Source organism: Malania oleifera, chromosome 1 (genome assembly GCF_029873635.1).
Source record: "Malania oleifera isolate guangnan ecotype guangnan chromosome 1, ASM2987363v1, whole genome shotgun sequence".
Lineage (NCBI taxonomy): Eukaryota > Viridiplantae > Streptophyta > Magnoliopsida > Santalales > Ximeniaceae > Malania > Malania oleifera.
In genome coordinates, this window is record NC_080417.1 from 155,049,164 (window position 1) to 155,076,275 (window position 27,112).

A 27,112-nucleotide genomic window follows, 5' to 3' on the forward strand; every position below is an offset into this window, starting at 1 on the left:
TAATCAAATTTACTTTTTTAATTCTCATTCAATATTAGTATAGTTTGTATTTGCATTTTATTTTTCTCAATTAATTTTATATTAAAATTGGTAAGTTGTAAATAAATTTATATTATATGTATATGTCAGTAATTTTTTTGAAGTTTTATCTATTACATCCCGCTTTTATAGATATTATATTATGCATATAAGTTTATTAATATTTCACAATTTTGTTGAACAAAAAATATAAATAGTGTGTTAAACTATAATATTATTGTTAAAACTAATTATCGAAGTACACGGTGCAAAGCCGTGTTAGTTTTATGAGTATATATATGAATCCTGAACCATAGCACCAAACCCAGTACTCAGCAAAGGTTTTTCTTTTTGTTTTTGTCATCCAAGTTTTTCTTTATTTTTTATTTTTTAAAATTTTGTCCTCTCTCTCTTGCTTTACTCACTTTAAAATAAAGGATGGGAAGGAGCTTCATGTGGTTTCACTATTTTATTTGAATTCAATTTTTTGTCATTTTCCTAACAAAGGCAATGCCTCATGTGGGTCTCACATTTTTTTCAATAACACTCAAACCTTTTTAAAATTTTATGTATTACATGAAATTTTTATGAATATTACATAATTCATATAAATTTATCAATATTTCATAATTTTGTTGAACAAAAAATATAAAATAATGTATTAAATTCTAATATTATTGTTAAAATTAATTATCAAAGTATATGTGTATGCCCGACTCGAAGCCTGGTTTTATTTTACCTGTACATATATAAATTTTGAACTGTAACATTAAAGCCAGTGGTGACTCATGGCACTGATTTTTTTTTCTTGCATCCATGTGCTTTTTCTTGCATCCATGTGTTTTTTTTCAAAAAAAATTTATTCTCGCTCTTTGTCTTACTTTCCTCTCTCATAAGATAGAGGAGAGGTCCCTATGCAGGCCTTACTATATTTTAAAAAAGTAAATTATATATGAGTATAAAACATGAAGCTGACTCGGTGCTGACATGTGGCACTAGGTCCTCTCCCAGTTTTTTATCCAAATTTTTTTGTTATCCTTTTGCTCGCATTAACTCTCTCAAAACATAGGGACTTCATGCGAGCCTCACTATTTTTTTAAATGCAAATTTGTGAATTTTTTGGCCATTGGGGCACTCATTTTTAAAATTTTTTTTATTGAACTTATCTCTCACCCTGTATATTGATCTCATTAAATTTAGCCCGAGCATTTATATTCTATTAAATCCCTTGTTCCCGAAATCAATAAAATAAAAAAAAATCAATTAATATTTCATTTTATTAATTATTAATATTCTTTTCGAATGAAAAATTATTGAATGTGTTTACAGTTTGCACTCACGTGTGGTTATAATAAATGGATCCTATTATGATTAACAATGTATAAGAACAAAGAGCTGGAGAAGCGGCCAATTTCATGAATAGGAAATCTACATTCACGCTGTCCAGGCAAAGACATGGAGATTTAATTATTACTGCTTACTAGAAAGTTGGAATTAAGCTTGAAGGGTCTCTTCTCTGCCCAAGGATTCTCGTCAACCAGCCGCGCCACCGGCATCATCGCCCCCCACAACTACCACCGCCGGCGGCAGCCATTACCCCCAGGAAATGCGGGAAGAGAGCGGCCTTCCTTTTTTCTGTTTTTCTTTTTTGAAAAACTGAATTTGCGCCCATTTCAAAATTTCAAACCCCATTTGACAATTGTCCCTCAACTCTCATTTTCATCAGACCAAGAGAACTGTAATACAAAGAAATTTTTTGAAAAAAGAGAACAAAGCAAAACGGGGTTATGGCCCAACTGCAAAAGCAAGACGAGCCTGCAAATGCAATCATCCAAACCCACCAGGCCCACCAGGTGGCGATGCCTTTTTCTTTCCCCACATTTTCTCTCTTTTTCTTTAATTTCCACCTCAAAAATCCATATCAAATCATGACATCTGTCTCTCTCTCTATCTCTCAACACCCCCCCCCCCCCCCCCCCCCCACATTTTGTGTTCCGTAAAGTTACGTGATCTGGGTTTTTATAGTTTGAAGCGTTGATTGTTATGATCTGTCGTCTAATTGCTTCTTCTATGCGGAAGTTGCAGGAAAAGGAGGAAGAAGGTCAGAAAGAGTCTGACCGCGGATTTGAGGAATCAGAGGCCCCTTTGCCCCTTACCGTCACTTCTCGGGTCAGTATCTTTCTTACTCACGATACACTTCGTGTATCAATTTCTTAATTTCATGAATAATGGGTTGGATTGGTTCTTTTGACATTGCAAATGTTACATTTTCTTAATTTGATGAAAATTATATGGGTCTGGATTGGGTTTTTAAACGTGTTGTACATGTTTCATTTTTCTTAATTCGATGAATTTTGGGTTCCTCTTGGATTTGGTTTTTACATGTGTTTTATGTGCTTCCTTTTTGTAAATTTGATGTATTATGTGTTTTGGGTTTGGTTTCTTGCAGGTGTTGTACATGTCTCATTTTCTTGATTTGATGAATTATAGGGCTGGATCAATTTTTTTCTGGTGTTGTTCATTTTTCGTAACTTCGTCAACAGTAGATCTGGATTGATTTTTGTTGGTTTTGCACATGTTTCATTTTCCTAATGTGATGAATTATGGATTTCGATTGGCTTGTTTTTTGGCTGTGCATATTTAATTGTCTTAAACTGTTCAGTTGTGGGATTGAGTTGGTTTTTTTTGCAGTTATTGTACATGTTGGGTGACATCACGGCGGGTCCTGCATATCGATTCACTCAATGGTTGGAATTGGCTCGTAAACGCAATGGGAGATATCGCTCCTTCGGCTTCCAGCACCGCCCTCCTATAAAATCATCCAATGATACTATGGCTATGAGGTTCTCAATTTTTCCCTCTCATTTTTTTACTTGTGTGAGCTGGGGATGAGGTGGGCGATATTTATTTATTTATTTGCTAAGATTTGTTTGTTTGGTTAATTTTTTCACAAATAAAATAGGCCAATTCTAATTCATGAAAAAAATAAATAAAATTCATCAGGCTTGTGTAACGGAAAGCATTTGGCTTTTGTCAACGTGTATTTTTTTGGCTGAGCACTTTTCTACTCTATTTTCCATCTCACCTTCTCATATTTTTACATTCATGCAGAATGTCCACATGGTTTAAATAGTTCAATTTGTGATCATTACATATTTGTTTGTATTGATATATGTTGAGTGCTTTTGAGAATGCCTAATGTTTATAGAATGACACCATATGTTTTACATAGTTCTCATCATGATGGTCATTCAGTGCAGGAGAATCTACTGTTGATTCAAAAAATTCTCTGCCTTCTGAGCAAGCTACTGAAATCAGTTTGTGGGAAAGATTTGGTAAGGCTGCTATGCTGGACATTGAGTCTAATTCTTTTTCTTGGGACATGCTTTCTTCTCTTCACCGTACTGAACATAGCAGCAGCACTGATCATTCTGAAGATGAACTGAATAAAGCACTTGAGGTATGTGATCTATCTTTGCTAGTTTACATAAGGGAATGTGCTTATGTCAGTAATTATATTTTGAAGAATACAAGAACCACCGCAGCGAAGCCTTAGTTGGCTACATAAATCCGTGTCTGCCATCCTGCATGATCAAGGGTATTATCATCTGAAGAATGTAGGGCTGTCAAATCCATACTCACTATCTCTGTTGAAGTCTACTCCTTCTGCCACTGGCATTGACCAACTCACTTCTCCTCACTATTCTGTTATTAGGCCCACATTGCAATTGTCCAAACCATCTTAATTGCCCTTCCCTTATCTTATCTTCTACATGTGCCACACCTTACTTACGGATATGCTTTTTTCATGATTTATCTTTTAAGTTATACAACTTATCCACCTTAGCATCCTCATTTCAACAAGTTTTATTTTTGGATATGTTGTTTCTTAGCTGCAAACATTATGACCTATATATCATAGCTGGCCTTATAGCTGTCCAAACTTTCCTTTTAGTTCTAATAGTATTCTACAATCACACAACACACCCGAAGCACTTCTCCATTTTCCTCGACATGCTTATCTTCTTCAATTTCTTCTTTATCTTGCATCATAGATCCAAGGTATCATTAATCTACTAGTGTCAATAATTTCTTGATTATCAAGTTTAATCTTTTTTAAGTATTCCTCTTAAAATTACTAAATTTTACATTTCATATATTCTATCTTGTTCTATTTATCTTAAAACATCTACATTCTAAAGCACCTCTCCATAATTATAACTTAGATTCTACTCCACTTCTAGTTTAATCAATCAAGACAATATCTTCTACAAACAACATACACTATGGAACCTCATTTTAAAATATCAATAGTAAGTTCATCCATCACTAAGGCAAAAAGATGAAGGCATAATGCACTTTTGATGTACACATTGTGATTGGAAATTCCCTAGACTCTCCAATTATAGTCTTAACACTAGTAATTACTCTATTTATACATATCCTTAATTGCATATATATACATACTAGATGCTTTTTCCCCCCCTAAAATCCACCATACAACTTTCCTAGGTACCTTTCGTTAGGCTTTCTTTAGGTCAATAGAAACTGTTAGAGGTTATATATGTCTTTTAGTATTATTATTATTGAGTGTTTTAGTATGTTAATTAGTGAGAGTTAGTAAGGGTATTATTGTCATTAGAATCTATTTAAATTTGTATTATAAATACAGGGAAAGACCTATCTTTAAGTTAAATCATTCATTTTTAATCAAATCTTAACATGGTATCAGAGCATGATCCTATCTAAACCTTATTTCCCTCGGCCAACACCATTCCTGTGGTTGTTCTTCCCTAATCCACCTCCATCCTATACTAAATCACAAGACCAACCATATACCCATAATTTGACCCCCCTTGACGACTCACCCTACAAAAGCCCATTGCTAGAGAGCCCCCCACGCACCCCCACACGACAGCCAAATGCCGACAGGGCCGCCCCCATGCATCAGTGTGTGAGAGCAGTTCCGGGCCTCTGACCACTTTTTTCTTTTTTTATTTGATTTTTCTTCTTCTATGCTCCTATTCCTTCTTTAGACTATATTATCAAGCTGTTAGACCAGTTTTTTTGCTAAAAAATTCAACCTTTTTCGACCATGCTATTATTAGGGTTTGTGAAGGCTTCCTTGTGACTTTTTTGGAGCCGTGGCAGCGTTCATATGTTTAGTTGTGAGGCTGTGGCAGTGATATATCCGTTGGTGAGTTGTCCACCTTGTCTGTGGTTACTTTAGTGCTTCACTTGGTTTGTGATTGTTCCAATTATTGATTGTTCTTCTTGTTTTTGGTGTGGTTGCTGTTTGTGAGTGCTGTGGCAGTTATATCCATCACATAGTTTGTGATTGCCCCGATTAGTTTTGATTGTTCTTCTTGTTTTGGTGTGATTTCTGATTTGTGAGTGTTGGGTTGGAATCTATGAATCCCAAAAATTTGTTTCCTACATCCCTATTGCAAATAACGACTCAAAGGTTGGATGGAAAGAACCATGTTTGATGGTTTAAAGCTATTCGGATTTATTTAACAGGATCAGGGAAATTTGACCACTTGCTCCAATCTGAGTCTTCTAATGAGAAGAGAAAAGATGTGTGGGTTTAGGAAGATGCCTTGATTGTTTCCCTTTTATGGGATTTGATGGAGCCACAGATTGCATGGATGTGTTGTATGCATCTAGTTACGTCATATGTGCAAGGAGATTTGGGATTATGTCAAGCCTCTTTGCTCCAGTAACATTACATGTATGTATGATTTATCCTAGGAGTATTTTTAGTTACAACAAGGAGATAGGAGCATTGCAGATTATTTTGGAGAGATGAAGTGTATTCATGAGGAGCTTAACGTTGTGCAACCTATAATTGCTGATGTTCATGAGATGCAGAAGCAGAGGGAGCAGATGACAGTTCTTTGTGTTCTAGCAGGCTTGAGACCTGAGTTTGAGGTAGTTCGGTCCCAAATACTCAGTAGTGTCGAGCTGCCATCATTTGTTAATCTTGATGCTTGTGTCCTTCGTGCTTCCTTTAGCACGCATTCTTCTGTTCTTGCATCTGGCTCTGAGAGGACAGCCTTTGCTACACAGAGTGATTTTAGTTCTCTACAAAACAACCGCAAAAGTTATCGTGGTGGTTCAAGTAGTCTTTGCTACACGGAGTGATTCTAGTTCTCTACAAAACAACCGCAAAAGTTATCGTGGTGGTTCGAGTAGTTGTAGTGGTAGAGATGGACGAGGCAGAGGTACTCCTCGCAAATGCACTCATTGTGGACAGAATAATCATAGTATTTCACGTGTTGACAATGCAACCACCATTGACTTCACACCTTTGGGGGCAGCCAATGCAGCCACCACGGACTCCTCACCTTTGGGATCGAGTGGGGGGCAACAAACTATCTCTATGTCAAAGGAAGAGTATTCTAAGTTCCACTAGTATCAAGTGTCACAACAAGCTTCTCTTCCATTGCATCTCTTGCCTAAGCACACAGTATGCCTGTCATCCAATACTTCTCGTCCTAGTCCTTGGGTCATAGACTTCGTTGCCACTAATCATATCACAGGTATAGCTAGCTTTTTATCCACTAATGCAGTCAAGGGAATTGGGACTATAAATCCCACTTCTTCTATTTCTCTTCCTTCAATTTTATGTATTCCAAAATTTTCTTTCAATCTTTTGTCTATTAGCAAAATTACTAAATCCATGAATTGTTTAGTGACATTCTTCCTTGATTTTGTGGTTATTTAGGGTTTGAAGACGAGGAAGGCGATTGGCGGAGGGCGTGAAGCTGGTGGACACTATCAGTTTGAGCCACTATCTCCTTCTATTGCGTGCAGTACTGCTGCCACACCTTTCCAAATTCATTGTCGCTTGGGTCATCCTTCATTGGAAAAGTTAAAATGCTTTGTTCCTAGTTTGAGTTTTGTGGCTAGTCTCGGTTGTGAGTCTTGTCAGGTGGGAAACACCATAGTGTTTCTTTCGCTTCCTGGGTCAATAAATAGGTTGTATGCCCTTTTATGTTAGTTCATTTAGATGTATATGGGGTCCTAGTAGGGTCATATCAAAGTTGGGTTTTCGGTACTTTGTAACCCTTGTGGATGATTATTCAAGAATGACTTGTTATATTTAATAAAAGATTGTTCTGAGTTTTTTAGTGAAATAAAGACTCAATTTGGTTTGCTAATTCGAATACTTCGAAGTGATAGTGCTATAGAGTTTTTTAGTGCACAATTCATTACTTAACTGTCTCAGTTTGGTATCGTTCATCAATCATTCTGTGCCCACACTCCTCAAAAAAATGGGGTTGCAGAGCGGAAAAATAGACATCTTCTTGAAATCACTTGCACTTTACTTTATCAAATGTGTGTACCTAAAGTGTTTTGAAGTGATGTTGTACTTATTGCTTGTTATCTGATCAACAAAATGCCATCCTTTGCTCTTTGTGGTAAAATTCCCTACTCCATTCTCTTTCCTAATTCACCTTTATTTTCTCTTCCTCCTCGTATATTTGGATGTGTGTCCTTTGTTCACCAACTAACTCCTGGGGTGGATAAGTTGGATCCTCGTGCTATAAAATGTGTCTTTTTGGGCTACTTGTCTACTCAAAAGGAATATCGTTGTTATAGTTCTGTGCTGCATCACTTCTTTGTTTCTGCCAATGTTACCTTCTTTGAGTCTACACCTTACTACACTCAGTTGCTGAGCGCTTATGAGTTCGATGAGTCTCTTCCTTAGCCTAATCTTCCAGATTCTATGTTGCTGTCCTTGCCCAACCAACCATTTGAGTCTCTATGTAGTTCGAGCCCTTTTCATCACCTTGATTATCCTAATTTGCAAGTGTATTCACGACGACGACTCCAAGGAAGAGGGTCCCCTCTAGCTTCTATTACCACGCCTTTGGTTTCCTTGCCTGATGATCATACTTCTCATGATGTTGATCCTCCTATTGGTGTTCGGAAAGGTAAACGCACATGTACTCCACACCCCATTTCCAACTATCTTTCTCATGAGTCCTTATCACCCTCCTATTATTGTTTTGTCACTGCTTTGTCATCTACTACCCTTCCTAAATCTGTTTCAAAAGCCTTAGCCCATTCAGGGTGGGGGGATGCTATGATTTAAGAGATGAATCCTTTACTTGAGAATGGTACTTGGGACTTGGCACCTCTTCCCCTTGACAAGTTTGTGGTTGGTTGTCATTGGGTTTGCACTGTGAAAGTCAACCCTGATGGTTCTGTAGCTCGTCTTGTCGCTAAGAGATACACTTTGGTGTATAGTCTAGATTATTCTGATACTTTTTCTCCGGTTTCCAAACTTACATCACGTTTGTTCATCTCCTTGGCTACTACTTGTCATTGGCCTTTGACCCTTTGATTATTTAGATGTAAAAAATGTCTTCTTGCATGGTGACCTTGAGGAGGAGGTTTATATGGAGCAACCACCTAGGTTTGTTGCTTAGGGGGAGTCAGACTTAGTGTGTTGGCTTAGGAAGGTTTTATATTGGTTTGGTCGTTTTAGTGTTGTAGTACTTGAGTTTGGTCTTCGACGGTGTGCTATGGATCATTCCGTGTTTTATTGTCATACTTCATTGGGTAGGATCCTTCTTGTTTTTTATGTGGATGATATTGTTATTACAAGCGATGATGATAAAGGTATTTAGAGTCTCAAACTTTTTCTCTAGTCTAAGTTTCAGACCAAAGATTTGGGACCGTTGAAATGCTTCTTGGATATAGAAGTATTAAGATCGCGTATCAGAAATGTTGTGTCACAAAGGAAGTATGTTCTTGATTTGTTAAATGAAATTGGCTTGTTGGGATCTAAAATGGTTGATACACCCATGGAACCTAACAACAAGTTAATGCCGGATATGGGTGATTTGCTACAAACTCCTGGACAATACCGAAGACTTGTTGGAAAGTTGAATTATCTCACAATTACTCGGAAGAATATATCTTTTGCAACAAGTATTGTGAGTCAACTTCTAGATTCTTTGAGGACAAGTCATTGGGATGCAGTAATTTGCATCTTGAGATATCTCAACGGTGCACCTTGGAGAGGTCTTTTATATCGTGATCAGAGTTATGCTTATATCCATGGATATACAGATGCAAATTGGGCTGGATCGCCTTTCGATCCGAAATCCACCATCGGGTACTATATCTTGGTTAGTGGTAATTTGGTTTCTTGGAAAAGTAAGAAACAAACTGTGGTGGTAAGGTCAAGTGTTGAATCAGAATATAGAGCTATAGCTCACACTACCTGTGAACTTTCCTGGTTGAAGAACATGTTGGAAGAATTGAGTATTCTCAGCCTATGAAGTTGATGTGTGATAATTAAGCTGCTCTTCATATTGACTCCAACCCGGTCTTTCATAAGCCGACGAAGCGCATTGAAGTTGATTGCGACTTTGTTCGGGAGAAACTTGCACGGAAGCTCATTACAATTGCATATGTGAAATCGGACATGCAGCTTGTTGATTTGTTTGCCAAAGCGTTGGGGGATGCTCGTGTTAGATTCATTTCTAATAAGTTAGGAGCTTATGACATTTATACCTTAGCTTGAGGGGGAGTGTTAGAGGTTATATATGTCCTTTAGTATTATTATTATTGAGTGTGTTAGTATGTTAATTAGTGAGAGTTAGTAAGGGTATTATTGTCATTATAATGTATTTAAATTTGTATTATAAATAGGGGGAGAGACCTATCTTCAAGTTAGGTCAATTTTTAATCATTTCCCCTAGCTGTTGCCGTGAAACACTATTTCCGCGATTGTTCTTCCCTAATCCACCTCCATCCCATGCTAAATCACAAAACCAACCTATACCCATAATCAGACCTTCTCGACAACCCACCCCACAAAACCCCATCCCCAATGGGCCTCCCACACGCCCCCACGCGCCGGCCAAATGCTGGCTGGGTTGACCCTACTCGCTGGTGCGTGAAAGCAATTTTGACCACTTTTTTCTTTTTTCTTTTTCTTATGCTGTGCTCTGATTCCTTCTTTAAACTATTATCAAGATGTTAGGCCAGTTTTTTGCTAAAATAATCAACCCTTTTTTACCATGCACTCGTGGTATTCCATTAATTTCTGTTCATGGTTTGTGAAGGCTTCCTTGTGAGTTTTTTGGAGCCGTGGCAGCATTCATATGTTCAGTTGTGAAGCTGTGGCAGTGCTATATCTGTCGGTGAGTTGTTCACCTTGTCAGTGGTTGCGTCGGTGCTTCTCATGGTTTGTGATTGTTTCGATTATATCCGTTCTTCTTGTTTTTGGTGTGGTTGTTTGTGAGTGCTGTGGCAGCGCTATATCCATCGATTAGTTGTTCACCTCATCCGTCGGTGTTTCACATAAATTTGTGATTGCCCCGATTAATTTTGGTTTTTCTTCTTGTTTTTGGTGTGATTGCTGATTTGTGAGTGTTGGGATGGAATCTAGGAATCCAAAAAATTTGTTTACTACGTCGCTGCCACAAATAATGATTCAAAAGTTAGATGGAAAGAACTATGTTCAATGGTCTAAAGCTCTTCAGATTTATTTAGCAGGATTAGGGAAATTTGACCACTTACTCCAATCTGAGTCTTTTGATGAGAAGAGAAAAGATGTATGGGTTCAGGAAGATGCCTTGATTGTTTCCCTTTTATGGAATTTGATGGAACCATAGATTGCAAGGATGTGTATGCCTCTAGATACGTGCAAGGAGATTTGGGATTATGTCAAACTTCTTTACTGCAGTAACATTACACGTAAATTTGATTTATCCTAGAAGTACTTTCAGTTACAACAAGGAGGGAGGAGCATTGCAGATTATTTTGGAGAGATGAAGCGTATTCATGAGGAGCTTGACGTCGTGCAACCTATAATTGTCGACATTCATGAGATGCAGAATCGGAGGGAGTAAATGATAGTTCTTCGTGTTCTAGCAGGCTTGAGACCTGAGTTTGAGGTAGTTCGATCCCAAATACTCAGTAGTGTTGAACTGCCATCATTTGCTGATCTTTATTCTCGTGTCCTTCGTGCTTCCTTTAGCACACATTCTCTTGTTCTTTCATCTGGCTTTGAGAGGACAGCCTTTGCTACGAAGAGTGACTCTAGTTCTTTGCCAAACAATTGCAAAGTAGTTGTAGTGGTAGAGAGGGACGAGGCAAAGGTGCTTCTTGCAAGTGCACTCATTGTGGATGGACTAATCATGGTATTGAGCAGTGTTGGGGGCAGCCAATGCAGCCACCACCGACTCCTCTCCTTCGGGGTCAAGTGGGGGGCAACATGCTGTCTCTATGTCAAAGGAAGAGTATTCCAAGTTCGAATAGTATCAAGCGTCACAACAAGCTTCTCTTCCCATTGCATCTCTTGCCCAATCTGGTAAGCACATAGCATGCGTGTCATCTAGTACTTCTCGTCCTAGTCCTTGGGTCATAGACTCCACTACCACTGATCATATTACAAGTATACCTAGTTTTTTCTCTACTCTTCAATATCTGCAAATTTACCTTGTGTTACTTTTGCTGATGGATCCACTACTGCAGTCAAGGGAATTGGGATTGTAAATCCCACCTCTTCTATTTCTCTTCCTTCGTTTTTACATGTTCCAATATTTTTTTCAATCTTATGTCTGTTAGAAAAATTATTAAATCCATGAATTGTTCAGTGACTTTCTTCCCTGATTCTATGGTTATTCAGGATTTGAAGACAAGGAAGACGATTGGCGGAGGGTGTGAAGCTGGTGGACTCTATCACTTTGAGCCGCTATCTCCTTCTAGTGTCTACACTATTGCTCCCACACCCTTGAAATTCATTGTCCCTTGGGTCATCCTTCATTGGAAAAGTTAAAGTGTCTTGTTCCTTGTTTGGGTTGTGTGTCTAGTCTTGATTGTGAGTCTTGTCAGTTGGGAAAACACCATCTTGTTTCTTTCGGGTCAATAAACGGTCTGCAAGCCCTTTTATGTTAGTGTTATGTCTAAGTTGGGTTTCCAGTACTTTGTCACCTTTGTGGATGATTATTCAATAATGACTTGGTTATATTTAATAAAAGTTCGTTCTAAGTTATTTCTTGTATTTTGTGCTTTTTTTTTTTTTTTTTTCTGAAATAAAGACTCAAAATTTGGTTTAACAGTTTAAATACTTCGAAGTGATAAAGCTAAAGAGTTTTTTAGTGCACAATTCACTACTTATATGACTCAGTTTGGTATTGTTCATCAATCATCCTATGCCCACACTCAACAAAATGGGGTTGTAGAGCGGAAAAATGGACAACTTCTTGAAATCACTTGCACTTTACTTTATCAAATGCATGTACCTAAAGTGTTTTGGAGTGATGTTGTACTTATTGCTTGTTATCTAATCAACAGAATGCCATCCTTTATTCATAGTGGTAAAATTCTCTATTGGATTCTCTTTCCTAATTCACCTTTATTTTCTCTTCCTCCTTGTATATTTGGATGCATGTCCTTTGTTCATCAACTAACTCATAGGATGGATATGTTGGAGATCCTCGTTGATGCACCCATGGATTCTAACAGCAAGTTAATGCTGGATATGGGTGATTTGCTACCTAATCTTGGACAATACTAGAGACTTGTTGGAAAGTTAAATTATCTCATAGTTACTTGGCCGGGTATATCTTTTGCAACAAGTGTTGTGAGTTAATTTCTAGATTCTCTGAGAACAAGTCATTGGGACGCAATAATTCGCATCTTGAAATATCTCAAAGGTGCACCTAGGAGTGGTTTTTATATCGTGATAAGGGATATATAGATGCAGATTGGATTGGATCGCCTTCCGGTCAGAGATCCACCACCGGGTACCATATCTTGGTTGGTGGTAATTTGGTTTCTTGGAAAAGTAAGAAACAAACTATGCAGGCAAGGTCAAGTGCTGAGTCAGAACATAGAGCTTTGGCTCACACTACTTGTGAACTTGTTTGGTTGAAGAACATGTTGAAGGAAGTTGGTTTTCTGCATTCTCAGCCTATGAAGTTGATATGTCATAATCAAGTTGCTCTTCATCTTGCCTCTAATCCGGTCTTTCATGAGCAAACAAAGCACATTAAAGTTGATTCCCACTTTGTTCGGGAGAAACTTGTGCAGAAGCTCATTGCAACCGCTTATGTGAAGTCGGACATGCAGCTTGCTGATTTTTTTTTACCAAAGCATTGTGATGTGTTCGTGTTAGATTCATTTGTAACAAACTAGGAGCTTATGACATTTATGCTCCAGCTTGAGGGGGAGTGTTAGAGGTTATCTTTGTATTTTATTATTATTATTATTATTGATTGTGTTAGTATGTTAATTAGTGAAAGTTAGTAAGTGTATTATTGTCATTAGAATGTATTTAAATTTGTATTATAATTAGAGGGAGAGACCTATCTTCAAATTAGGTCTTTCATTTTTAATCAAATCTTAACAATTATTATTGAGTGTGTTAGTATGTTAATTAGTGAGAGTTAGTAAGGGTATTATTGTCATTAGAATGTATTTAAATTTGTATTATAAATAGAGGGAGAGACCTATCTTTAAGTTAGGTCAATTCATTTTTAATCAAATCTTAACAGAAACTATACATCCAAATGCAAGTTGTTTTTTCCTTGAACTTTTCCATTAGTATTTTTAGTAGATAACTAGATATATAGCTTTGTTAAGAAATTCTCGTTTCTAACCTTAATCTTTGTTCAATTACCCTTTCCCAAAGTTTCATTATATGACTCATAAGTTTAATTCCACAATAATGACTACAATTTTGAATATCTTCCCTATGTATGCAAGTATTTACTTTTTCTCCATTTGGCATTTTTGTAGTTCTTATAATTGTTTTAAATAAATTATTTAACAATATAATTCCATTATTACCTAGGCATTTCAAAACTTCAATTGTGATGTCATCGGGTCCTATAGTTTTTCCATAATGCATCTTCTTTAGTGCAAAATTAACTTCATTGGCTCCAATTTTGCAGATAAATCTAAAGTTTTTAGCCATTTCCTCTTTTGTCAATTCTAAGATTAAATCTTCCATTGAATTTCATTAAATAGCTTAATAAAATAAGTTTGCTATTTTTCAATTTCCATTTTCTTTAACTAAAACATATCATTCTTTTTATACATTTGACATTACTTAGGTATTTGCTCTACTAACAACAATTTTTGTATATTTTCTTGCCTATTTATGCTTTTCAAAATTTTTCATCCTTTTACATTTTTACCGTTTTAGTTTGGGCCCCTTGTGGCTTTTGAAAAGGAATTAATGAAAAGGAGTCAATTGAGATTGTTGTAAAAATTATTTGGCCCTCGTGAAAAAGGAGTTGTTAGAAAGAAAAAGCTGGCTATGAATGTTTCGTACAAGAGTTGTAAGGTGCCTAAAATTATTTAAAACGACTAAAGAGGATATATATTTTTAGAAAATGTAATTAATGTGTTGATAATTGTGTAATATTAAAAAAAAAAAACTAGGGATAACACTGGAATATAATAATTTGTTGAAAAAGTGAAGCTTTTAAAAGCTTCAAACCCGTAACTTCTAAAAGTTCGAAAAAAACGTTAAAAGGTGGTTTCTTAAAAGCTGAAAAAGTTTTTTATGAAATGCAATATACCTACCTTTCACTTTTAAGAAGAAAAGGTTGAGGCAAAAAAAGGGTGCAAACTCGCTCTGTCTTAAAGTGCATTCTGCTCGTCTTAACAACTTTTTGAATGTTTTGATCCCACCACCAATTTTCTTTACTAGTCGAGCATATTTTCTTAGATTCACCTAAGACAAACAATCTATCCTCGTAGTAAAGAAAAAAGTCTTTTTGAATTTTAATCCTCTCTTAAAGGTCATTAAGGGTGAGTTTGGCCCCTCTTTCTTGCCTTAACCTCTCTTTTTTAAAAGCAAAAGCTAGGTTTAATGTGTTTTGGTAATAAGCTTTTCCAGATTTTGAAAGCCAGCTTTTAGCTTTTTTGGGGAGCTTTTAAAAGTTATAGATTTTTTAAGCTTTTGAAAGCTAAAAACTAGCTGTTTCTCCAACAAATTATTCTATTCCATTGTTGTCCTTAATTTTATTTTATTTTTCGAACATTACAACACTATCAAAGCATTAATTATATTTCCTAAAAGTACATATCCATTGTAGTTATTTTAAAAACTTTAAGGCACCTTTCAACTTTTTTACCGAATACTCAAAGCCAACGTTTTCTTTCTAACAACTCCTTTTTCACAGGGTAAGCAAACATTTTAAAAATAATATCAATAAGCTCCTTTTCATTAGCTCCTTTCTAAAAGCTCCTTTTAAAAAGCTATAGGGAGCCAAACTAAACTAAGTGTTCTTCTTCTTGAAGCCCTCGTTCATTATTATAAGATCATATGATTTGGTGAAGTCTAGCATCATAATCAAACTTATTTTTATTTCCATATCCATATTCTCCATGTATCTTCTCATAACCATTATTGTTCTTTCCATTGAGACCATTAGATTGACCTTATGAATACTTTCTCACTCCCTGATATCCCTTTTATGATATTATCAATATTTAAAGAATGGATATGCAAATCCTGGATATAGTGGCCCTAATACTTCACTAATTTGTCCTCTTACTACCTTGAAACACCAATGCAAGTTGCATGAATAGATCGATTTGGGTGTGCTTAAAACTCTTTTTGACTCCATGGTTGATTGCATTTCTTCTTGTCCCAATGAGGTCTTGATCAGCTAATGTTAGGCATGTGCACATGTGAGCTGTCCCACGTTGCAAGGAAGTGTGAAGGAAGAGTGACTTGTTGGATGGGCTGAAGGCTTAATGGCTTAAGCTTGTGTGTCAAGTTGTAGTTGATTTGGTTATGTCAGGCTACAAGTGGAATCAAAGCTGACATTTTGAGTCAGTATTATTGCAGCCACTCCACCTTGTGGAGCGGTGTTTGGCTGGGCTCTCATGGTTTTGGCTCCTTTCTGTTAGTTGATTAAAGGCTCCTCTAGGTCGTATGTGACTCATGAACAATTAGAGTATTTTTGTGGCTTTCAATTAAGGGGGAATTTTGTGGACTCATACAAGTGGGAGGCTGATAGGAATATCCATTTGTGATGACTTGTATACACGAATGGGCCAAAGACCAAATGATGATTAGTGAGGTTATCATCCTTATGGTCGAAATAGTCTGAGGTTCATGTAAGGACTTTTGAGATTCATAATCTATAAATATATCAGATGATCACAGTTTACTTTCAAATCTTCATGCAAAATTTCTCCCCACTTGTTATATTTTATTGCAATAAAATTTCTGTGCGTGTTGTCATGGTTTCCGCTGGTTAGAACTAATTTGTACCTGTTGGATACTACTTTACGTAAAAGCTTAAGTTGTTTGGTTATGGGCCAACAATGTAAATTAAGCCTTAACGCTCCCCTGTATGTGCAGCTCGATTGCACGTGGAGAGATAAGCAAACAATAAATAACACCCATCACTGGGAATAAGATAATTTTTAATAAACAAATGATACACATGAGCAACAAGACTAGAACCCTTGACCTCTCGACAACCGTAGCTTTGATACCATGTTAGATTACCACTTTATCTAAAAGCTTAAGCTGTTAGGTGTTGGGCCAACAATGTATATCAAGCCTTAACAGTATCTTCATCATGTCTATACTTTTCCTTGTTCTTCTTTATATCTTCTCTCTCTTATATTTTTCATTTTGAGTAAAGCAGAAAGGGCGTGCCATTTTTTTCTTTGTTTTGTTTTTTGTTTTTTTTTACTGCTTTGACTTCTATTTCAGTTTTTCGGGTACAGGTCACTGTGAACTCTGGAGGAGTTGTCTTCTTTGCCCTATTCAATCAATCTGAGGGTGATGATTCTTTTCCAAAGGAAGCAGCAGTTGTTATAAAAATATCCTCTTCAAGGATGGCCACTCAATCAGAGCGTCTTGGCTATGAATTTGCAAAGTGGCTTGGAGTTCGAACTCCGCAGGTAATTCCTTTTATTCTGGAAGGTTTCTTTTACCATCTTGGGCTGTAAGTTTATGCGTTTACCAAACACATTTGTTCGAGAATTGCAGGCCAGAGTCATTCACAATACTAGCCCAGAGTGGTTTCAGATTAAGGAAGCTGCAGAGAAAGTAAGAGATGTGGCAGTTGCAGAAGGAGATGAAGTTGGTGAAATGACGTGCTCAGAGCTTTTGGAAGCTCTTGAACTTAGCCGGTGCCTCTTTCTGATGAAGTACAAACTGAACCTCGTTTTAATTGTGAATTTGGTGTTATAGTGTGGCAGCATGGAATGCTTACTAGAATATTGTTTTGTTAAGATGGTACAGATTATCTGATCAGGCTAGACAATTTTCCCCTGAATTACTCTTAGTAGAATAGTTAGCCTGCTGTATTTGAGCTGATTTTAATGTGAGTGAAAGCATGAAAAGTATGCACATTTTTTCTACTCATGTTCAACATGGATAAAAAATGTTCAATCCATGTCAAAGTTTGTTTTGACTGTTAGGGTCATTTTGTCATAGAGGACTTCCCTAGATTGAATTATTCAGCACCCAGACACTGTATAGATAGTAATTAGATGATGAAGCTTGAAATTCCATGAGCAAAGCATCATAAAGCTCCTAAAATATCTGATTTTTTGTTCTGAAAGTACAAAATGACTGTTTTCTTGCAGTTATGTACATGGATCTCCTCTATTGGAAAGCTCAAATGCATTTGATTCACGGGAAGCTGCTGAAAAGACTGCTGCATCCCTTGGAAGGATCTTGATGCTGGATCTTGTCATCCGAAATGAAGATAGACTCCCTTGTCGTCAGCTCAGATGGCGTGGAAACGCTGCAAATTTGTTGTTAGCTGACAAAATGGCTTCAGCAAATGTGGATGCACTGGAGGAGGCATTTGATTCTGCAATGAAGAGATACAGACCAAGAGTTATTAGGGCTCTTCAGAAGGAAAGAAGGGCAACTTCTGTTGATAGTAGATTGAGAGCTCATGATCCCAGTTTGGCATCCCAAGTCTCTGACCTTTCAGATGTAACGGAAACACCAAAATCCAGCAACATGAGCCCAAAAAGCCAGACATCAAATGAGTTGATATTATCTGATTTTGACATTGTGGCAATTGACTCTGGTGTTCCACGTAGACCACCTGCTGGAAAACGTGCAAATGATCAGGCGAATTATCCTAAGCTGGTTGAGCTTCTTCTCAACAGTTCAGAGTACTCCTCTAATCTGTTACATGACATAACAGGAGGGAAGTTGGGGTATCCATCAGACGATGCTGATACAATGACTGATGTACGCTCGACTGAAATGGCTTCTGTTGTTCTAGAATTTCGCAACGGGTTTCGTGCTGCTTTAAGGGACCTGCAGGGATTCCATATATTCTTACTCACACTTCACCAAAAACTTGATAGCGTGTTGCGCACATTTCTAAGAATTATAAATCGAACTTCCTCCGGAGACTTTGACAAGGAAGATTTGCTGTTTCCTGAATCACCATCACAGATGACTGGGGGTGGTGTTTACTGCCCCTCTCCTCCAAGCAGGGAAAGGGTCATGAATGACAGTCATCCAGATATCAGTGATCCAGAGTCACAAAGAACAGCTTCTAGACAGTCATATTCAGGAAACAAAGAAGGTTCGGACTCTAGTTCTCCAATCTCACGAGAAGGTTGGCATGGAAAGTTTAACAAAGGCAATGGGGACCCACTTCGTAGTCTGCGCTTGACAACAAAGCTCCGTGATTTCCACAAATTTGCGAAGGTCTGAACTCTGAATCTTTATTAAAAAAGTGAATGCTATTTGAAAAAATTGTTGTTGTGTTTTTGAGAAAATTACTCATTTAGTAATTATATGGCACTAGGAAGTGGTATCTTTGCATGGATATGTAAGTACTGTCAGAGTTGGTCTATTTGAACAACATTTGTGCTGCAGATCCTTTTTAATTAGCTGATGATAGTGTGGCTACGCTATCTTAGTTCAGAAAACTTAATTTGAGGGTGGTACATTGGTACTTCCCCTCACAATAGATTACAATGGCAAAAAATCAATAGCATCCTGCTCAATGTGCTTTTCCTTCTGGATGAATGATTCGTGATGGTTCTGATATGTTGATTGCCTGATAGTTACTTTTAGCCTGTTGTTTCAATTTGAAAGAAAAATATATTTTCTAGTCTGTTGGTAGATTTGAATTTGGCATAAAAGCATTTTGCCTGGTCTAGTTTCACTCCAATAACTGAAGTGGTCAATTATCACTTGGCACATGGGTTGCCATGTCAGCATATGTGGGCCCACCTGTGAACGTGGCAGCCCTTGAATAATACCATCCATACGTGCAAACCTGGTCTCTATTCTGTCTATTGTTAATGTGCATACATTGTTAGTTTATTGTTGAAGGACATAAGTTTCTGACTTGTAAAACATCGACACTTCAACCAGGAAGACGTCCATGTCAGACATGGTTACGGCTTTGACAGGGACCCGAAACGCATTGGACATGGGACAGGGAGAGACGTGTCCAGGCACTTTTTAATTTTTTAAAAACATCTAACATGTGTCGGACACGGCAAATGGAAGTGCCCAACACTTTTGGGGACATGACTGTCAATATTAATTAATAAAATCTCAAAATAGAAAGGAAAGGACCAAGTTGAAATAATATCAAAGATTCAAAATTTTAGAAAGATCTTTTTAAAATAGATCATACTTCCATATCAAGTAATATTATGATCAATTTATCAAAATAATAAATTTGAAATTCTGATCGAAATAAAGGAGACATTTATCAAGTTATTATCTTTCTAGTTAAAAATTCAAACTTTTTTCCTTTAATTAGCTTAATGTTTGAACCTTTTTTTCCTAAATGGGTCATAATTGGACAAAAAAAACTTTTATTCACACATATATATATATATAAGAATATAATATTAATTCTCGTGCCCTTGTTATTTTTCATGACTTTGTGTGTCAACGTGTTGGATGCCCGTGTCTGTGTACGTGCTTCATAGTTTCTGACAAATGAACAAAATGGAACACCCAGAATTGGTTGGAGGAGGTTATTTGGAGGTTTGGAATTCCATAGTACTAGATAATTTGTATGCCTGAAAGTAATTGGATTCTTACCATGTTCCTGTTTTCTACTGCATGAGAGGATATTTCTGTTCCTAAAGTTGTATTTGTCAACACAAAGTTATAATGTTTGTTATTGTTAATGTTATGCTCAGGTTGATGCAGAATCAAACAAAGATTTGGAGCAATGGAATGAAATGCTAAGAAACGAGGCAGTTAAATTATGCCAGGAGAACAACTTCAATACTGGATTTTTTGAGTGTACTGATAATAACAGTGTTGTTGATGCCTATGAATTGAAGGTATGCAATGATTGGTTAGTACTGCAGTTGTACATATAAATAGATTTATTTTCCTTTAGCATTATATATTTATTGGGTTAGGGGTTGGCTTTTGACAAAGAAGTGTAATAGTGTGTTCCCTTTTTACTTTCCATTTTTTTCCCCAATCAGGTCAGACTCGAGCACACTCTTGAGAGGATAGCACTGATATCTGATGCTGCAAATACTGAGAAGCCATCTTCAATTACAAGTAGCCTATTCATTGGAGGGGCACTGGCTGCAAGATCTGTATACACACTGCAACATCTGGGGATTACACATATATTGTGCTTGTGCTCCAATGAAATTGGACAGTCAGACTCCCAGTATCCTAATCTATTTGAGTACAGAAATTTTTCTGTAAGTGCATTCTCTTTAATTACCATTTCTATAGTTTGTCTATTTTTCCTGTGGGGAATGTTCTGGCCTGCATTGTATGCTGGAATCCTCATTGCTGGAAAAATGTCATCTGCATAGCACTGTGTCACGGTCCTCCTTTTTCGCACCATTGTGAAGGGCCGTGCGGCGCTAGTTAAAGCACTCTTGCTTAACTAGCCAGCCTATCGTTTACCAACATTCATCCACAGTGCACTTTCATTAACATTCATTCAGATAGCAGCGGAAATAATAATCAATTCATGAAAGCCGTGGCAACCAAGCAGTAAACATTGAAGCAAACGTAATTCATTAACAAATCCTCCGTTGACATGTTGTACTTAGCGAGGGAGGCAAGTAGGCTAAGCACGTTGACAATTGCTAGTGAGTTTTACAATGACTGATGAACACTCACCCTCCCCTAAAGAGGTTTTTATGTAATTATCATCCTCGCACTAGGAAACATCAAAGTGACCTAGGAGTCATACTGCCTTATTTGGCTTACAAAGACTCTACTAGCAGAAATTAACCCTACGCTAGTATTTACATGATGGAAACCCATCCTAAGCACACGAGATAAGCGGTCGCAGGCAAGCATAATGCCCTAAACAAGTTTAGCTCGTGACACACTGCCATGCCACTGGTCCGTATATTTCAGTGGCTTTTCCTAAGCATTTCATGGCAGACATTTTAAAATTGTTCCTCTGGTTTGTAATAATCTTAGAACCTGTTGCAAAATTCTGTGATTTAATTTGGTGAAAATTTCCACTGGGCAACCATTCCTCTGAAACTCTGACTTCATGCTACCTAATCCAACCTTCATGGGATTTGGAATGCTGCATTTTTCTAGTTTATTGTGTTAGAATAGCTAATTTATGACCAATTAAATTTGTGAATAAGCTTCAATCATGTTGTTTTATAAACTGGTTCAGTTTTAAGCAAATTGAGAAGGGCAGTCCGATTGCAACATTGGCAGATGTAGTTCAATTATAATAGCTCTTGTTCTTAGTTATACCTTTTGATGGGGCTACTTTTTAATTGCTTGCTGCACAAATTTTGACTATTATTCATCTTCATCATAAATACTTGTACAGTCTCTCTCTCTCTCTCTCACAAACACACTTGCACGCACACACACACTCAAACTCTTCAAAATTTCCTATTGCTCCTTTAAGGACAAAGTCTCCTCCTGTTATCTCCCTAACTTGCTCCTGTTTTGCGCTGTTATGGTTTTGATGAGGTATATTTTACAATATTATTATGGTATACCATGGGTGCATGTGAGCCATCTCAATCTGGGTATAAGAATTTTTGTCTTCAGGTACTCCAGAAATTAGTCCTACAACTTGAAACCTTAGATTCTGTTTGGTATCAGTTCTATTTTCTATTTTTGTTTTCATTTCTGTAGAGTGAAGAAACAGATTATGTTAATGCATTTGTTATTTTGCTATTTTTTAATTATTATTGTTGGTTTTCAGCTATTTACGAAAAAACTAAAACCCAGATTTTATGGTTTTTAGTTGTCTGGCAACCTGTTGCTAGTCCAAAATTAACTTTTTTGGATTAAATGTTTCATTGTAAAATAATTTCAATAATTTCTATTTTATATTATAATATTTTTAATCTATCTTGTTTTTGTATTTTTATTATTTTAATTATGTCTTGAAATAGTTTTCTGATCCAAAGACAAAAATGAGCATTTGTTCAATCAAGTTTTTAATTTGATCAGTACTAAAAATATTAACAGGTTGCTGATGTTCAGTTTATAGTTTTTTCTTGTTTTTAGTTGTTCTTTCCATAATTTTTTGATAGTGATACCAAAGAGCCCTTTAATTGATTCTTTTAAAGGTCAAGTTTGAAATGTGGAGTTATCTTTGAGGGAAGGATAATAGTAGTTGAACCATTTGGGACATGGAGTCTGGATGCACCCAGTCAACTGGGAGCAAACAAATTTTGGTTTGCGTGGATGGGGTGGAAGCCAAGCCAATGATGAATGCAGCCTCTGATGCAATGACAGCATTCTTGTATGAACATTTTTTTACCTGGCTAGTCATTTTGCATAGTATGCATCATAGTGGAATGGGGGGATGAATTGCGCATTGCTGAGGAAGAGGTTGGGGATGGGTTCCAATCAAAGGTAGTTGTTTGAACAACAAACTACATTTACATACTATCAATGCCAATATTGGCATGTTTGGCTGATAAAAGAAATAACCAATTAGTCCTACTACTATCTGTAGGCATTACTATTTTTGCTTTCAAAATTAAGAAATATTCTTGGTAACTTTCCCCCTCCTTGTGGTTAAGGTAATGATTTCAGGCATGGCCAGCTCCCATAGTGTGACAGGCAGTGTGTACAATGCCCAGGAACGAATTCACCGTATGGTAACATTTTTAGGGCATTTAAAGAAGTCAACTGCGAGTTCTTTTATTGTTTGTTCCAACTCTTCCATTTTGTTTCCCTGTGGTAGAGAGTAGTGGAAAAGAAGAAAAAAATGGACAGATATAAAAGGGACAAAGCCCCCATCCAATCACTCCACCCCCTGCGGTCCTGGAAATTTTTATTTTTTATATAATCTCAAGTATTTCTATTAAAAAGAAAAAAAAATGATAAAGATAAATATATGAATTTGGCTTCCTTGCAGTTCCTGAATCCTTCTCTGGAAAAGTAATTGCATATACCCTACTTAATCTGTGAAAATTTATTGATTTTCACAAAAAATAACTACCTGACCGACCCTAATTATTCAAGTAGAGGCTTTGTTGTGCACATAGCTGTCTATACATTTTTATTAATCTTAGGAATTGTTTTGAAAGTGCTCATTAATGATATGGTACCTGCCCTGTTTGAACAGATATGCGACAATGAAGACACGAACATCGGCAATATCTTTGAAGAAGCTTCTGATTTTATTGATCACGTGGAAAGAAGAGGAGGGAGGGTTTTGGTTCATTGCTTTGAGGGAAGAAGTAGAAGTGCAACATTGGTTATAGCTTACTTGATGCTGAGAAAGTAAGTAATGAACTGTAGAATAGAATGTTGTTTCCAATTTATGTGGAAGGTGATATGCATACATGCTAGCATTTACCCACCACATTGGTAAATTTTATTTCTTACCCAATTGTTATCTTAGGGGCTGTTTGGGATCACGGTAAAAAATTAGAGAAATGAAAGTGAAAAACTAGAAACAGAAACTAAAATCTAAAAACCAGCCGCCTGTTTGGTTAGCATTTATAAAATTAATATAAATTAAAAACTTAGTTAAAAAAAGTTCATTTTAATTTTAAATCAAAATAAGAATATGATTAAAAATTTAAAACAACAAAATTACAAATAATACACATTTAAAAAAAATGCTATTATAAAAATAAAATTTATTATAATTATTTTATTTAATTGTTGTACTTTCAAAATTTTCTTTACAATACCAATTTTATTGGGCATGATAATTGAAAAATAATAAAATTATTTTGTAATTGGATTTATTATTATTTTTTAAAATTTATATATATTTTTATTTAATTATATTTAATTTATATGATCATTTAATTTTGGAGATATTCAAAATTGTAATAGCTATCATGGAATTAAACTTATGAGTCATATGATGAAACTATGGGAAATGATAGTTGAACAAAGATCAAGGTTAAAAGCGAAGGTCTCAGAAAATCAATTTGGTTTTATGCCTGAGAGATCTACCACAGAAACTATATATATTTTAAGAAGATTAGTGGAAAAATTTAGGAAAAAGAAGAGGGACTTGCATATGATATTTATTGACATTGAGAAAGCATATGATAATATACCTAAGGAATATCTATGGTGGGTTTTAGAAAAAAAATGTGTATATAGTAGGTATACTGATGTCATTAAGGATATGTACAATGGAATAATGACTAGTGTAAGAACTATAGATGGAAAAACTAGAGAATTTCCAATCACCATAGGTGTACATCATGGATCTGCTTTGAGTCCGTATCTTTTGGCTTTAGTGATGGACCAATTGACTAAGAGTATTCAAAATGAGGTTCCATGATGTATGTTGTTTGCAAATGATATTGTATTAATTGATGAAACTATGGACAGAGTAGATGCTGAATTAGAATTATGTAAAGAAACTTTGGAATTTAGAGGCTTTAGAATAAGTAGAAATAAGATAGAATATATGAAATGTAATTTTAGTAATGATAGGAGGAATATTGAAGACAAAGTTAAACTTGATGATGAAGAAATAAATAACACTTGTAGATTTTGAGACCTTGGATCTATTATGCAAGTTAAAGGAGAAATTGAAGATGATGTAATTCATAGAGTTAAAGCAGGTTGGGTAAAATGGAGAAGTGCTTTAAGTGTGCTCTGTGATCGTAGAATACCCTTAAAATTAAAAGGGAAGTTTTATAAAATAGTTATAAGACCAGTTATGTTTTATGGATCGGAATGTTGGGCGACGAAGAAACAAAATATCCAAACAATAAAAGTTATCGAGATGAGAATGCTTAGATGAATGAGTAGTATAACATTGAAAGATAAATTAAGAATGAACATATTCGCCATAAGTTAGGTGTAGTTTTTATAGAGGATAAGATAAGAGAAGGACGACTTAGATGGTATGGACACTTGCAACGTAGGCCACATAGTGTGTAAGTGAGAAAGAGTGAGTTAGATATTGTGGGGGACAGTAGAAGAGGTAGGGGTAGGCCTAAAATAACTTGGGGAGGAGATAGTGAGTAAGAATTTAATATCCCTAAATCTCTCAAAAGAAATGATCCATGATCGTATAAATTGGCGGACAAGCATTCATGTAGTCGACCCCACCTAGTAAGGCTTAAGGCTTGGTTTTGTTGTTGTTGTTGTATTTAATTTTGATTTTGATTTAAAAGTGTATAAAATGAATAATTTAATTCAAAAAATATATATTTATGGATATTGAAATTTCTGGCAACAGGTTGTCAAAACAATTAAAAATCATAAAATTTGGTTTTCAGTTTTTTGGCAAAGAGCTAAAAAATAGTAACAAAAACACAAAACTAATAATAGAAATAAATGCATTTTTATAATATGTTTTTTCACTGTGGAGAAATAGAAATAGAAAATAGAAAACAATAATGATATCAAACAAACCCTTAGATATTCCAGATGTTGGCATTTTATATTTTCAAGAAAGGCGTTCTTAGTATTTTGTTTGGATTCAAGCATTGTGTGAGAGAAAAAAGCACAGGAAAAGAAAAAAATATGAGAAACAGTTGTTGCATCTCAACGACTATAAAGATTCAAGAATGAAATTTATTCAAATTTGATGGAAAATTTGGAAAAATCAAAGGTTAGTAACATGTGTAATAGAATTTATTTAATTAATTTATTATATATTTTATTTTCATCCCCATTTTTCTTTCTCTTTTTTTTTTTCGCTTTTTTTTTTTTTTTCTGCACATTTCCGAAGTTTCAAACGAAGCCTATATAATGACAATTACTCCAAAAAAAGGGGAAAAAAGGCTCCACGGAATTTCTCCTTCTGATGCAGGAACTTCACTCTGTTAGAAGCATGGAATGCCCTGAAACAAGTTCACCGACGAGCACAGCCCAATGATGGGTTTGCCAGGATTCTTCAAGACCTAGATCGGAAACTGCATGGGAAAGTTTCCATGGAGTGGCAACAGAGGAAACCGTCGATGAAAGTGTGCCCTATCTGTGGAAAAAATGCTGGGTTGAGCAGTAGCTCACTCAAGCTTCATTTGCAGAAATCACATAAGAAGCTGTCATCAGGTAGTGTGGACAGTGCCATGACAATGGAAATTCAGAAGGCTTTAAGTGCACTCAAAATGAGCAGAGGTGGGAGTGTGAGCCCAAAACAGAGGCAGTCTCATTTGGTGGACAAGTAGCGACATTGAACCCTTTGGTTGATGAGTCATATCGAAACTCTACAATTTTACTATGCCAAGGAAAGTGTGCATTTGTTTGCCTCTCCGTAGATTTTGCATGGACTGAGGTTCATGAGACAACTGCATAGATAACAGGGTGTGTGCCTGAGAATTCTTTCCACTGAGCACAGCAGCATATGGGAAGGGTTATGCTTCAAGTCATACCGTTGAGAGTTTGCCTTGTAAATGCCCCATTAAGTAGCAAAAAAGAGTTGTTGAGCGAGCCTGCCTCTCTCTCTCTCTCTCTCTCTGCGCCAACGGATTGTGACTGCTGACAAAAAGCAAAGGTTACTGATCAAGATATTAGTTGTATGTTTGGTACGTAGAAGTGAAAGGGAATCAGTAGGAATGGAAAATAATTTATTATATGATTTTTCATGTTTTCTGTTCAAATTTTCACTCCATTTCTTGTCACGATCCATTTTGTAAAGATTATTTCTAATTAAGTACATTCTAAAGGAAAAACAATAGGGGTATTCAAACCATTCATTCA

General features: G+C 36.1%; 1 protein-coding gene across 4 annotated transcripts; it reads left to right on the forward strand.

Moving 5' to 3' along the window:
• Window positions 1–1,452: 1,452 nt before the first annotated feature.
• On the forward strand, window positions 1,453–27,112 carry LOC131168024 (dual specificity protein phosphatase PHS1-like). 4 transcript variants are annotated; one of them, XM_058127194.1, is made up of 11 exons: window positions 1,453–1,871; window positions 2,098–2,187; window positions 2,710–2,861; window positions 3,274–3,478; window positions 16,744–16,920; window positions 17,009–17,169; window positions 17,611–18,700; window positions 20,161–20,307; window positions 20,458–20,685; window positions 23,556–23,713; window positions 26,184–27,112. In XM_058127194.1, the coding sequence occupies exons 1-11, from the start codon at window positions 1,806–1,808 to the stop codon at window positions 26,215–26,217; spliced, it is 2,508 nt and encodes an 835-aa protein (XP_057983177.1). In that variant the 5' UTR covers window positions 1,453–1,805; the 3' UTR covers window positions 26,218–27,112. The 4 variants fall into 4 exon arrangements, with proteins under 4 accessions (XP_057983177.1, XP_057983158.1, XP_057983186.1 ...); XM_058127175.1 differs by having other exon boundaries at window positions 26,223–27,112; XM_058127203.1 differs by having other exon boundaries at window positions 2,104–2,187.